Genomic DNA, 13,292 nt, shown 5'->3' on the forward strand with positions numbered 1-13,292 from the left:
AATACAAACTTTGACTTAAATGACTAAGCAGAGACCACCATGAAAAACGATTAAAAAAAGATCAAACACATATTCACCACAGGAATGAGAAAGGGGGATGCTGATGGCACTGGACCACTTTTGACACTGGAGCCTACCACTCCTTCCTTAACAAAACAATGTTTTTTACAAGATCTGTTGCTACAAGTTAAAGAAACTGCTGTGCATTAAGAGCGAGAACTGAATATTGGGTGAAGTATAACAAATTAACTTTAGAAAGGTAAATCGATCTTCAGTGGCAGCAGAAGAAATTCAGGAATGGCAAATTGGTCACACCGAAAGCCTCCAGAGACAATTCTCACCCTTGTTTCAAATTGAAGTTAGAATACATCAATTGGAGAGTAGAATGTTTTATCTGACAACTGTCAATCCTCTTTCAGGTCATTGGAAATGCAGGATTGTTTTGGCAGTTCTACTAGTAAAAGACAAACCTCTTTCATTGACAAAGGAGATTCTGATCTGCTGGTTTTACTAGACATGTCTGAAAGGTTTGCTATCATAAAATACAAAATCTTAACCATCAAACTCAAAGAAGTAATCAAAGTAATAAAGCTGATTACAGGCTGTCATTTTACTTTACATACTAATGGTTCTCACAACACTGCCTAGATAATGTTATCGTCCCCGAGTCCACAGTCACAATTAGTGCACCACAAGGATGGCACAACCTCTCAATATTTAAATGTTATATATGAAGTACTTTGACAACTTACTATATAAATTCTATACCTGGTTTTGTGCATGCAATGACAGTACACAGCATAACACAATACAAACTTACATAACCTTCTAAGGCACCAAAACAAGCTTAGAAGCCAACTGGATAATCCTCCTGAACGGTGGCAACTCAGAAATTTTCCCAGCAGGATACAAAACACTTTCTAATGCTTTATCACTATTCACATCACACACATTTAATGACCACCTCTTGATTTGACGAAATACAACTTCTGTTTCCAAATGTTTTGCACAGCTGAATGGGTACATACATCAGCGGGCCCTCTTGGTCCGGTCAGCCCCACATTTGCCTCCTAAAATAAAAAAATATAGTCATCCTGCGAAGTGAAAGATAAAATGCCATGATACTCTAGCCAGAATAGGAGCTAAACCAAAGAAGAGCAAGATGTGATAAATGTGTCATCTAAGAGAACAAATGAACACATTATACACAACTCAAACCTTAGCTGCAAAACCTGTAACTTGTAGTTCTTGGCTTTGGGCCTGTTGCTCCAAACATTGCAAGGCAATAGTGCAAATTGAGACTCGAATTCAAAACAACAGCAGCAGTTCTTATGCACAAGCGCAGTTCTATCCCAAAATACTTCCAGGATAGTAGATCAAGTCATATATGCTCATTGAAGGGCTGAGATCAGCTACTCCATTGGTTGAAATACTGTGCATCTGCCAGGGGTATGTTTTCAGGACCCCTTTCAACATCTTTGGCTTTGCTGGCTGTTTTTTTATATAGTATAAGTGCGGAAAGGCCTCCTTTTTCAATCTACTACTTGTGTCATGAATTTTATCAAGAGTTTTGATCTAACCTGCCAGGGGCTCTATCCAGTTCCGGAATTTGGTGATTTAATCATGATTTCAAATATAATATCACAAATAAAATCACCGCCAAGCATTCTTTCATTCCGAAAAGGCCTAAAAACTCACCTTTTGAGGACCTTCCATAGTCCTCTGTTACTTTACACTCGTTACTATTTCACCTGGCCTCAAATCCACTGTTAAATGGACAGGCTCTTACACTCGGCTCTTTTTGCTTCCATCCACTCTCCCGCCTTACCTCGCTGCCCAATCCTATATTGTTGTTTCCTCCTGGACATGGTCCAGTTTAATTTCTCCCTGTTTATGTAATATTTCCCTATTTTGTTTAAACTAAGCCTCAGTCCTATTGCCCCTTGGTATAGCGATAGTATATAAAAACTGTTAGAAATAAATAAATAAATATAAACTTCAACATTTAAATCACCTGTCAACTGAGAGGGTGGAGGTACCCCCAAACCTCTACTTTAAGCTCCACTGTGCATCGCACATATGTGAGCTCAATGGGAATGTAATCAGGCAGGAGTGTCATGTGGTCACCCATCCTGGCCATATCTCTTTGGGGGAAGGTTGGCTTTTTGAGGGGTGCGCACAGAAAAAGAGAGGCCATTAGGTAGTGGAGATTGAAGGGACGTTGGAAGGCAAAGAGAATCATGAGTCAGTTGGTTGTGATCAGCAATGATGGAGAAATCCACTTTCAGAGTGTATCATTGGTGGGTTGTGCCGCTCAACAGACACATCAGGTATGCACTACCCAGCTGAGGATCTCCTGGGAAAAGAAGCCCGGAGAGGAAACTGTATCTGTCCAAATGTATAAACAAATACACAAGAGTATGTTCAATTTATCTCTTTTCTGTTTCTGACAGTATCTTGTGATGGACTACTACGTGGGAGGCGACCTTCTGACCCTACTGAGCAAATTTGGGGAGCGTATGCCATTGGACATGGCAGCCTTCTACCTGGCGGAAATCGTGATGGCCATTGACTCCGTGCATCGCTTAGGATATGTGCACAGGTGAGCTGATGAGACATTGTATGCTAAGCCCCCCAAGCTCACAGGCAGCGAGGCCGGGTGACTTGTAAAACTTTTTACATGGCAAGGACATGGAGGGCAGATGGGAGTGACTGCACAATGTGTGCACGGGAAGGTGGTATTGGAGCTCCATGGATGATCTGCACAGGGTGGGGCTTGTGGAACTAAAGATATGAGATGGACGCCGGGGTGCACTGCTGCGCAGGACATCCATTGGCCATATGTACAGTTCTGGTTGGGCTCAGTAAATGGCTTGTACTAGAAAGGGGAGCAGTTGAGTTGTTGACTGAATTGCACAAATGAGGGGGGTATTGGCTCTCACTACAGTGGGGCTGGATGAGTTGGGACCCCTTAGACTGTGGCTGTTGGCAGCTCAGGTCTGTGGAGGATGTGGTTCTATTTACATAATTATTTGTGAACGCATTTTTATTGTGTGGGTACAAGGCCATGACATAGGACACAAGGTCAAGAGTTCTGTACATTCAGCCAAGAGTTTTGTACATTCACATCAAAAGTGACAACTACTAAATGTGTTCAGAGCTACTATCGGTAAGAAGAGCAGAAGCTATGCAACAATTTAAATCAAAGATTTCCCCCTCTGTATCTTGGCAGGCAGAGGCTAATTCTGATGTTTAGGACATTTGTCTTTTGCTCTTGTGGTCCCAAAAGCAAAGAACTTTGGTATTGTTTTATTTATTTTATTTTATTTAATGCGATTTTATATAGAGCGAACTTTACCCGAAGGTGTCAGAGCGCTTTACAAAAGAACTAGTTGCAAAACATAAGGACTTAGGATTACATGCGTTACATAAAAGATACAAACAGAAAAAATTGCAAATGTACAAGATATAAAGTCAGACAAGGAAGAGATGCAAATAGAAAGAAAAATTGCAAATGTACAAGTAGTAAAGTCACTCAAGGAAGAGATACGAATGGATATACTCTAAGAGTCACATAGGAATGGTAGATAGTACAAAGGTCTACTGCATATACTAGTGACCATTAACCTGTATACTGATGCCCTAACTGCGCTGGTACCAGGCACATGCTATGCTAAGACTAGAGACCATGGGAGGCAGCTGCCCTGGCAGACAAGACAAACAAGCCAGCAGCTGGTCATCTGCAGTCGTCCTTCTCTCTTAACCTCCTTTCCTATCCCAAACTCTTTCATCCCAGCCAAAAACCCTTGTTGTCCTGCCAGCACCTCTCCCTTTCTTCTATCCCAGAAACCTTTATAGGTCGAGCATTCAAGACCTCTTGTATATAATTTAGTATATACTTAAGTAAATATACTTTAGTATATACTTATATGTGTATGTACTTTGTGGGCTCTGGAGATCAGCCCTAGGACTTGTCTGCTTCCGCTTAAGGACTTTCTTTCTGTTTAACTGCCTCTATTTAACTGTCTTGATAGAAACTGACCAGCAGATGTCAGTAAAACACCAGAATTGCTTTAGCATTCTCTAGATTTCAGTCCATAGACACTGTCCTCCACAAGCACTCGTAGACAATAATATTTTTTTCAAATCTTGTATTTTCAGTGATATGACCACCGAAGGCCCTGCTTTTATATTAAAAACAGAGGTTTGGACTATACCATTTCCCGCGGAAAGGGAATATTTCTCTCCATGTGTTCCCATATCTGGCGTGTTGCGCAGTTTGGTGCTTACTTTCCCTCCATGTTAAAGAACAGTAGATGTTTCAGCACCCAGGCTAATGTGCTGCATAGCTAAATACATATAAGGTCCCAAAGGCGAGACCGATTGCATTGCAAATTCTTGTTTGAACCATCACCCATTCAGAAAATTGTGCTATATCTCACCAGTCCCCTCACCTTTTCTTCCTTCATCCCCAAAACCGTTCTTATATTCTCCACTTCTTTCATTCCAGGAACTCTTGCTGGACCAGCATCTCTTTTCCCTTGTTTCATCTCAGAAAGCCTTTTTTGTGCCACCTTCCCTTCTTCTTTTATCCCAGAAACCTGTACCCAGGCCACTCATCCTATCTTCTTTCCTTCCATAATCCCTTGCTGTTCCACTGACTTCTCCTCTTTCATCCCAGAAACCCTCGCTGAACTGCCATCCCCTGTTCCTCTTTTACCCCAGAATATCTAACTGTAGGACCACACCTTTTCGCTTCTGGGCTCGGGATGCCAATTTCAGAGGGGCGTAAGAAGCTGTCTGCATTCAGGTCATGACTCCAGTGCTTCCGGCGCTGTTCTACCACCCCATTAGCCTGCTCTCTTGTCCCTCCATCCCTCTCACACCCTGCTGCCACACACTTTTAACCCTCCTCCAACAAACAACTTGGCAGCAGCGTGAGATGCTAATCTGTGTATAATCAGGTGGGTGGGTGGAGGACGTTCAGGGGGGTGTTCAGAGGCCAGTCATCACAACCCATGGCTGCCCGCTGAGCACAAAAGGTGCTCTCTGCTGCCTCGTTTTATTTTATTCACTTGCAGCAAGGCGGCAACTTTCTTTCCGCACAGGGAGCTACCCTGGCAAAGGCCGACTCTGGCATTTTCCCGTTTGGTTTTGGTAGGGGACCTGGCATTCCCATTCTGACTGCAAATGGCCTAAACTGGATTACCAGTGCTCCATTGTTACCTCACTCGGTGTTCCGGGTGCAGTAGTTATGTGTTTTTAGCAGAAACACACTCTATAGATCCTAACCGAAGGTCGTAGGGTATTTTAGGTGATCGAATTGTGACCACCTGATAAACTGCGGTCCAATATTACCCCAGCATCAGTGATACTCGGTGCGGTATTACCGGTGCTTTAATTGAGCAGATACTGTCCGGGACTCGGTCCCTGCATTTCTTTAGTTTGAAAGGGAGAATACCTGCACTTCTCATTCTGCCGCAGTACATTTCATCGGAGAGTTCTGGTACTTTCCATGAGTAAGTAGGTAGCATACAGAGTACCTCTACTACTTCTACATTTCCGCTTAAAGGGCTGGGTATTACTGCCTGGGCGTATTCCATGCATTTCGCCTGTGACATCTGAGTGCCCTTTTGGGACAGTTGCACAGATGGTAGAATGGCTGACCAAGCTTGCAGTGGACACGGACATTACCCCAGGTCGGTGGGTAAATAGACCTTCTTTGGAATATGTGTTACTGTCCCTCGTGGCACCTTCGCTCTCTCAGACTGGCCGCACGGGGGCTCCATCCCCCCTGCGGTGCCTCTTCATTGGCATTGATAGCGCTTTGTTGTCAGGCTGGTTCGTTGGCACAACAGCTGAGCCCCAGGCGGCGTGACCCCAGCCGTGCCCTCGCCGTCCTCCCAGAGAGTGCCTACCGCACAGGGAGAAACAGCTGCGCTTCATGCTTGGCAACCACAAAAACGCACTTTACCAACCTAACTAATGCTTCTAGCGTGAGATCACAGGACGAGAAGCAGCTCTTTGTGCTGAGTTAACCCTTTGCAGCCAATGTCCCGGAGTTGGGCGAACGCAATGTTTAGAGCTGGGAGGGGTGTTGAGTAGCGTTAAACGGAAACAGACCGGTGCACGCGAGTCAGCCAGGGCTCGTGCGCAGCTAAAAACTGTGAACCGAGCACAAAACATGAGTCTGGAAACCGGTCCGCACTGGGATGGTTAGAGTGCCTCTGCACACTGAAAATTGTAATAGTAAATTGTATTTATATAAGGCTTACAGCCCCTGGTTTAAATAAAGCTCGTTGCTGTGAGTACCATGCTACTCCGGAACCCAAGATTAGAGTTAATAGTAGATTAATAATAAGTGTTTACTTATTTTTAACCGTATGCATTAGTTGTGTTAGAACTGTGGTTTTGATTTCTTGTGTGTTTAGTGTAGGGATAGAGTGTTTGGGAGGATTTAAAATGTGAGGTAGTAAATTGTTTTTGTAAGTTTGTTATTTGTCTTTCCGGAACAACTTCTGCCAGCTGTGGAGGGATCCCCCGATGACACCCCGGGGACCGCTCTGAACTTCCTCTCCCAGCCAACCCCTTTCATCTCTGGTGCCTCCATCCCCATTGAAGTCAATTTCGGCCCCATCCTCCTCTTCAATCCAATCAAGCATGGCTACCACTAATGCAGTAGCAGGCCCTTGCACTCTGGGGTGGCGTGGTCCTGTCCCTGTCCTCCACACCCATCCCTAGATTGACGCTACTTTTGGTCCTGTGAACCACCTAAACCAGTTCCCACAACCCACTAAGGGCCTCCATCCACCCAATGAGCTTGCAGTCCCTGCAGGGCCCTCTGCATCCATCCCCAAACAAGGGTCCTGAGCTACGCTCAAAGCATTCCCCTCGTCTGTCACTCCCCAGGGGCCCTGCAAACTCCCACCCTATAAGCATCTCCCTCCTGTGCCCTCCTCTCTTTTGCAACCTAGAAGGAGGCACCACCACGGTTTCCAGCATAATGTTAGAGCCAGGGGCAGTGGCCCTGTACACAGACTCCCACCCTGTATACACTACCACCCTCCTCCCTAATTTTCACAGCAGCAGGAGGCACTGCATCAACCTCCCGCTTCATTTGGAAGCCCTTGACAGCATTCCTGTGCATGTGTACGCTGCATGGTCGGGCCGCTGCCATCATCTCCTTGTGCGACGCTGCTTCCGCTTGTGCGCAAACCGCTCTCGCCGCCACATTGAGCGGCACTGCATCTGCCTGTGCAGCTGCCGCTTTCCTGCTCTCTTCCATGGCTTGGGCATATGTAACACTCTGCGGACCCAAATCAAGCTGTGGGGCTGAGGAGGCGGTGGAGGCACTAGCTTCCTTGCTTCCCCCTTTCAGAGGCCCGCCCCTCCACGTGCCACAAGGGGCTGCCCACCTAGTGGCTTAGCAGCCCCAGGCACTTAAATCGCTGGACTCTTCTGATGCCGCCCAGAGTTTGCGCGGCAGCGAGCATGCCAGGACAGCTGCGGTCCAAGGCCCGACATCGGATGGGCACCACCAACCCCAAGTTCTACCCTGACCACCAAATCCATGGATCCTGCTTCATGCAGCAGGTGCCTGTCCTCAGCCTCCTTTTCTTCCCTCAAGGCTTTTAAACCCATGGGACCAAAATCACACTAAGAGAAAAATTATCACCTATTGGCTCCATGCCACCAACCACCAGGTTACCTGTACCTAAAATGGTGTCAGGGAGCCCAAAAGAAGAGCTTAAATAACCCCGTGGGCTACACTGGGCTACATGATAGCCCAAATCAAAATGGTGGTCGCAGGACTGCACCACTCTCCCAAAATCTCCAGTTGCCCCCAAAACCGCACTGGGTGACATGGCTAAAAGAAGGAGGTTGAAGTTTGTGAAGGATGTTTCATAGTTCATAGTAGTCAGAAAGGTTTGTGATGAGCCAGAGCGAGGAGGGATGGGACAAAGGTTAAATGGGGTATTTTTTTAAAAACATTTTAAAAATCAAACTAAAATTAACTTATACATAGATATATTCACATGACACTTGGTAAAGTGTTAGTGGATGGATGAAACCCCCCTATATAAATATCCATATGTACATAGAAGCAGCAATATTTACATGGTGTGATATGCACATTTATCTTGTGGTGAAGTATGCACATTTTTTTCAAATAACTGTAATTAACCTAGGTTTACATATATACACATGACATTTTTTCAGGCCAAGCGCAGAGAGGGTCATGGGTTTTTCAGTCGTCACAGATGAATATTTCAGTTTTGGAGGTATCCAGTTTGAGGTGGTTCCATGTCATCCATTCATTTGTCAACAGCCCGGAGGCAATGGAAGATTTTTCATGTTCCAATATCCATTGGGCTTTTTAATTTCAGAAGTCTCTTTATGCCATCTGCATAGTTATAGCAGCTGAAGTCAAAACCATTGATCAGATATGGTAATGATTTCAAGTAGATGATGAAAAGCATGGTTGAGATGATTGAGCCTTGAGAAATCCTGCTTTAATGCTGCATGGTTTAGAAGAGAATGGAGGAGTATGTATAATATTTGTTCTATTGTGTATGTATGATGTGATTCTGTCTACTTCACGTTTTTGGATAAGTTTGTCATGATCCACTGTGTCAAAACCCCCTGAATGGTCCTAGAGAAGAAGCACAGCAACCCTTCTCTGGTCTACTTGGTTTTTAAGGTCATTTTCATTTAGACAAATTCTTATGTAAAGACACTCAATCCCTTTTGGAAACACTAGGCTGCTGTGGGTTCTCACAGCTGGGTACTAGTACCATCCATACTGCCGGACATATATTGGATGGCATATTCTCTAATGATCCACGGATCAAGGTGGGACTGCCTCTACCTCCCTCCTGGTCAGATCATTATGCGATCCCTATTAAACTCAAGACTTCAGTATTAAATACTGTTTCAGCTGGCAAAGGATTGGCGAGGAAAAGAGAAATTTGAGCCGTATTAGTAAGGATGATCTTGCTAAATACTTTTTGGATTTCCAGTTTTCCGATCACGTGGATGCCAATTTAGCAGCAGATGAACTGTCTAGAGGGTTGTTAGGAGCCCTAGATACTTTGGCTCCTATTACAAAACATTATGTAGCAAGAAAAAAAACCTCTACGCCATGGTATTCTGATAATCTCAGAAAACTGAGACAGTCCTGACGCAAACAGGAAAGGATCTGGCGCATAGATCTGGCGCCGGCAGGTAGAGAGCTACATAAACAGAGATTAAGGGTCTAGAAAGCGACCATTATGGAGGAAAAAAGAATGTACTACTCCCAGATTACTGAATCTATTAAATCTTCTAGAGAGATTTTTAAGGTTACTAATTCCCTTCTTTCCCCACCTTTTGCTGACTCAACTGATTGTTCTCAAGAACTTTGTGATAGAATGGCAGATTTTTTCCTTGCTAAGATCTTGGATATATATTCCATTTTGGAGGACTATAATGCTGGAAAAGCTATGTCTGTCACTTCCATAACTGATTCTAATGTTTCAATATCTATGGAAGATGAACCAAAGCTACTCACCTTCCCTTGCATTTCACTTGAAATGACGGATAATCTATTAGAAGGGGTCACCTCTGGGTCACCTTTGGATGCATGCCCCCTAAAAGTTTTAAAACTTGGAAGGGAGTTTATTGTTCCCCACCTCACTTCAGTACTTAATATGGCCATTACTGAGGGGCAGTATCCAACCCTTTGGAAAACTGCTGTGGTTGGACCACTTTTAAAAAAGCCATCTCTGGATCCCATGGAATTAAAAAATCATCGTCCCATTTCTTTGCTACCAGTCCCAACTAAAATTATGGAAAAATATTTGAATTCTCATCTTAGCGCTTATCTATTGGACCATCAGTTGCTTGATGGCTCACAGCATGGCTTCAGAAGCCATCATAGCACTGAGTCAGCTATGATAATATCTGGGTCCAGGTTGATGCAGGGCATACTACCCTGCTGATCTTGCTAAACCTTACCACAGCCTTTGCCACCCTGTCTCCTTTAAGGCTGGTAGAATGCCTCAAGGAGATAGGGTTGGTGGCACGGCCCTTGGCCTTCTTTGCTCCTTCCTCAGCGAGAGGGCACAGATAGTAAAAATGGGCCACTTTTACTCAACTTCCAACCCTTTGATATGTGGGGTGCTGCAGAGCTCCTCCATAAGCCCTACAATGTTTAATATCTATGTTGCCCCACTGGCTAGGGTCTTGAGATCCTTTGGATTTGAGGTACTGTCCTACGCTGATGACACTCAAATTATGGTGTCCATTACCAACACCATTAGTGAATCTGCCGCAAATTTTACAAATTGCATGCTGGCAGTCTCAGCTTGGATGGTTGAAAACTATCTTAAACTGAATGGGGAAGAAACCAAGATCTTGATTTTTGGCAACCAACATGATACTTGGTCTAATGAATGGCGGCCTGATACTCTTGGCAGCCGCGCTTCCCCTGTATCCCATGGGAAAAATCCTGGGTGTTATAGTCGATACATCTTTGTCTATGAACCTACAGATTAGCAGAACTGTGTCGAACTGTTTCGGGATAATCAGGCTGCTTAGGAAAATGTCCCTCGATATATAAAGCAGTAGCAAATAAACCACGGTCCTGATGAAAGCAGTAGATACCTATTTGGATCGCTAAAACTGCAGAAACATGTTGACCTGAATATTCCAACCAGTAGCTATTTGTTTAAACTACTGATAGGTATTCTTGCACTGATGTTTTAGCCATTGGAAGTTGAGGGTTACTGAATAAAGTTTTTTTCCCTTGACTCTCCAATTTTAATACAGTTCACTCTGATCACTTTCACACACTTTTTTTCTATGCACTGCTTTCAGTTACCAGTACATGCCACTCTTAAATTGATAAAGTTTTAGCTCACACTGGGTTACACACTTCATTGTCAGAACCTTGAGAAGTGGTCACAGCATGGACTCTTCACAGTGTGAAGTGGCCCAGATGATGAAAAGGGCGGTACAGAACGTTAACTGATGGAATCTTTTCACATTGTGAAATATCCTGTTGTATTCCATATTACACATAGGATACACACAGTATAGGTTTTACATGCACAGAGAACACAGGTAGATTGTTTTAGACCCACAGTTATTTTTCTGTTAATAAATGTTCTGTATAGGGGGCTGTAACTGTGCTAGGGTCTCTATATATTCCCTTTGACCCTATCCTCATCATGTGTGTTTGTATTGGGAGAAATGAGACCCAGGAGGTGACCGTTGGGCAGTTTACTGATGTGCAGGATATCCTTCGAGAGGTTCGACAGGGATTTGCCACCATAGTGGACAATGTTGCTAAAATGTCATCACGGATGGACGCCATTGCGTATAAGCTAGATGGCCATGAGGATAGAATCAAAGAAACGGAAAGGCGCATCTCCGACTCGGAGGACACGACCTGCAGACATACAATGCAACTTGCCCGCATGGATAACCTCCTGAGGGTTATTGCCACGAAGAATGAGGACTTAGAAGCGCGCAGTAGGCGTAATAATATCCGCATATTAGGTATCCCAGAATCAACCAATACTGGAAGGATGGAAGAATACGTGGAGAAAATGTTGCTAACAGCGATTGGAACAGAGTTCTTTTCCAACTAATTCATTGTAGAGCTAGCCCACAGATCGCTGGGGCCGCGGCCTCAGCCCGGTGGCACTCCGCAGCCCATAATAACGAGACTTTTGAACTATAGGGACCGTGGTGTGGCTTTGCGAGCTGCGAGAAGTAAACAGACCCTGTCGTATGACGGAAACTCATTCTCCATCTATCCAGACTTCACACCCATAGTCCAGGAAGAAAGACAGACATTCTTGGAAGTCAAGAATAAGTTGAGGAAGGCACAAATTGACTATGCGCTTTTATATCCAGCACGCCTTAGGGTTACGCACCAGGGCAAACAGAGGTCCCGCACCAAACCGCAGCAGGTGGAGGAATTCCTCAAACAAAGGAAAAGAATGAATCGATCTGAGGGTGGCGCAGCGGACTCCCAGTGGTCCCTGTCAGTGGGAGCAGAAGACAACTCTCAATGAGACAGTCCTTGCAGACTATGGACACCTTTATTATGTATTAAGGCACATGAGTCACTTACTGGCAGGCAGTGCCTCAAAGAGATGCTTCTATTGTTTGAATGATGAACCATAATGTGCTATCACAACTGCTCACCGGACACCCTCTGCCCATCCGGGCCCGGCGGCTTCGGCTGCGGTGTGCTCTCTGGGCGAGGGGTAGCTGTGTTGCCGCATAGAGCTGGCCCCCGAAGGGAATGAACCCGGGATTGTCCGCTGCATACTGCTTGCAGGGACTATAGTGTTGTTCTTGTTGGGGGGTGGAGGGGTGCGTGGACATGCATTGCTGGCAAGTTGGGGCTGCTTCAGTGGGTGGGTGGGTGAACGAGGGGTACGTTTTGTTCTTTGTATGCCAAGTTCTCAACAAAATGCTATCTTCTTTGGTATAGGAAGGTTAACAAGCGAGTTGGTAGATGAGCATCCTAAGAATGCCACAGAAGCATCCTGTAACGGGGTATGTGGGGTAGACTGGATTTGTTGGATAGTGGGCAAATTGATGGCAGACGTCCAGGAGTATGGCTGACTTAGATACTGAGAAATTGAATATCATTACATGGAATGTCAGACGCCTGGGAGACGAGAGGAAGAAACAGCATAATCTAGCGTATCTGGAGAGACATAGGGCACACATATCTATGCTACATGAAACACATTTCACCCCTCAAAGATCCAGTACCTTTGCGAATAAGTGGGCTGCGCACAGAATCTTTTCCTCTTATTCCTCCTATGCGAGGGGAACAGCGATACTCATTAAAAATCAGGTGCCATTTCACTTAGCAGGGGCATTATGGAACTCACAGGGCCGTTACTGCCTGGCATGGGGGAGACTGGGATCTGTATCGTCACACTGGCCTGTTACTGTGGGCCCAATATAGACAACCTGCCTTTCTACACCACACTGTGGGCCAAGATATTCGAAGTAGGTGCAAATCATGTTTTCTGGGGTGGCGATTTCAGTGTTACGTTCAACCCAGGCCTGGATAGGTCGCACCCGGCCCTTCATCACTACACCAAAGCGCGAATAACCCTTTGTGACACAATTACCACCTATCAACTGATTGATGCCTGGCGACACACCCATCCACATGCATGGTAAAGTACGCATTACACGGCGCGTGCTGCGTCATGGGCGAGGCTACACTATTGGTTACTGTCCTGCGGGTTGGGTCCTGCAATAGACCAAGTCAACACCTG

At 45.1% G+C, this 13,292-nt stretch overlaps 1 protein-coding gene across 3 annotated transcripts in view; it reads left to right on the forward strand.

The window, feature by feature from the left end:
* Positions 1-13,292, forward strand: part of DMPK (DM1 protein kinase) — a 1,011,012-nt gene that overhangs the window by 525,528 nt on the left and 472,192 nt on the right. For all 3 annotated transcript variants that reach the window (XM_078660914.1, XM_078660912.1, XM_078660913.1), the window contains exon 5: positions 2,454-2,602. In XM_078660914.1, the coding sequence (XP_078517040.1) occupies positions 2,454-2,602 (149 nt within the window). The remainder of the gene's footprint in view (positions 1-2,453; positions 2,603-13,292) is intronic.

Source organism: Lissotriton helveticus, chromosome 9 (assembly GCF_964261635.1).
Source record: "Lissotriton helveticus chromosome 9, aLisHel1.1, whole genome shotgun sequence".
Classification (NCBI taxonomy): Eukaryota; Metazoa; Chordata; class Amphibia; order Caudata; family Salamandridae; genus Lissotriton; species Lissotriton helveticus.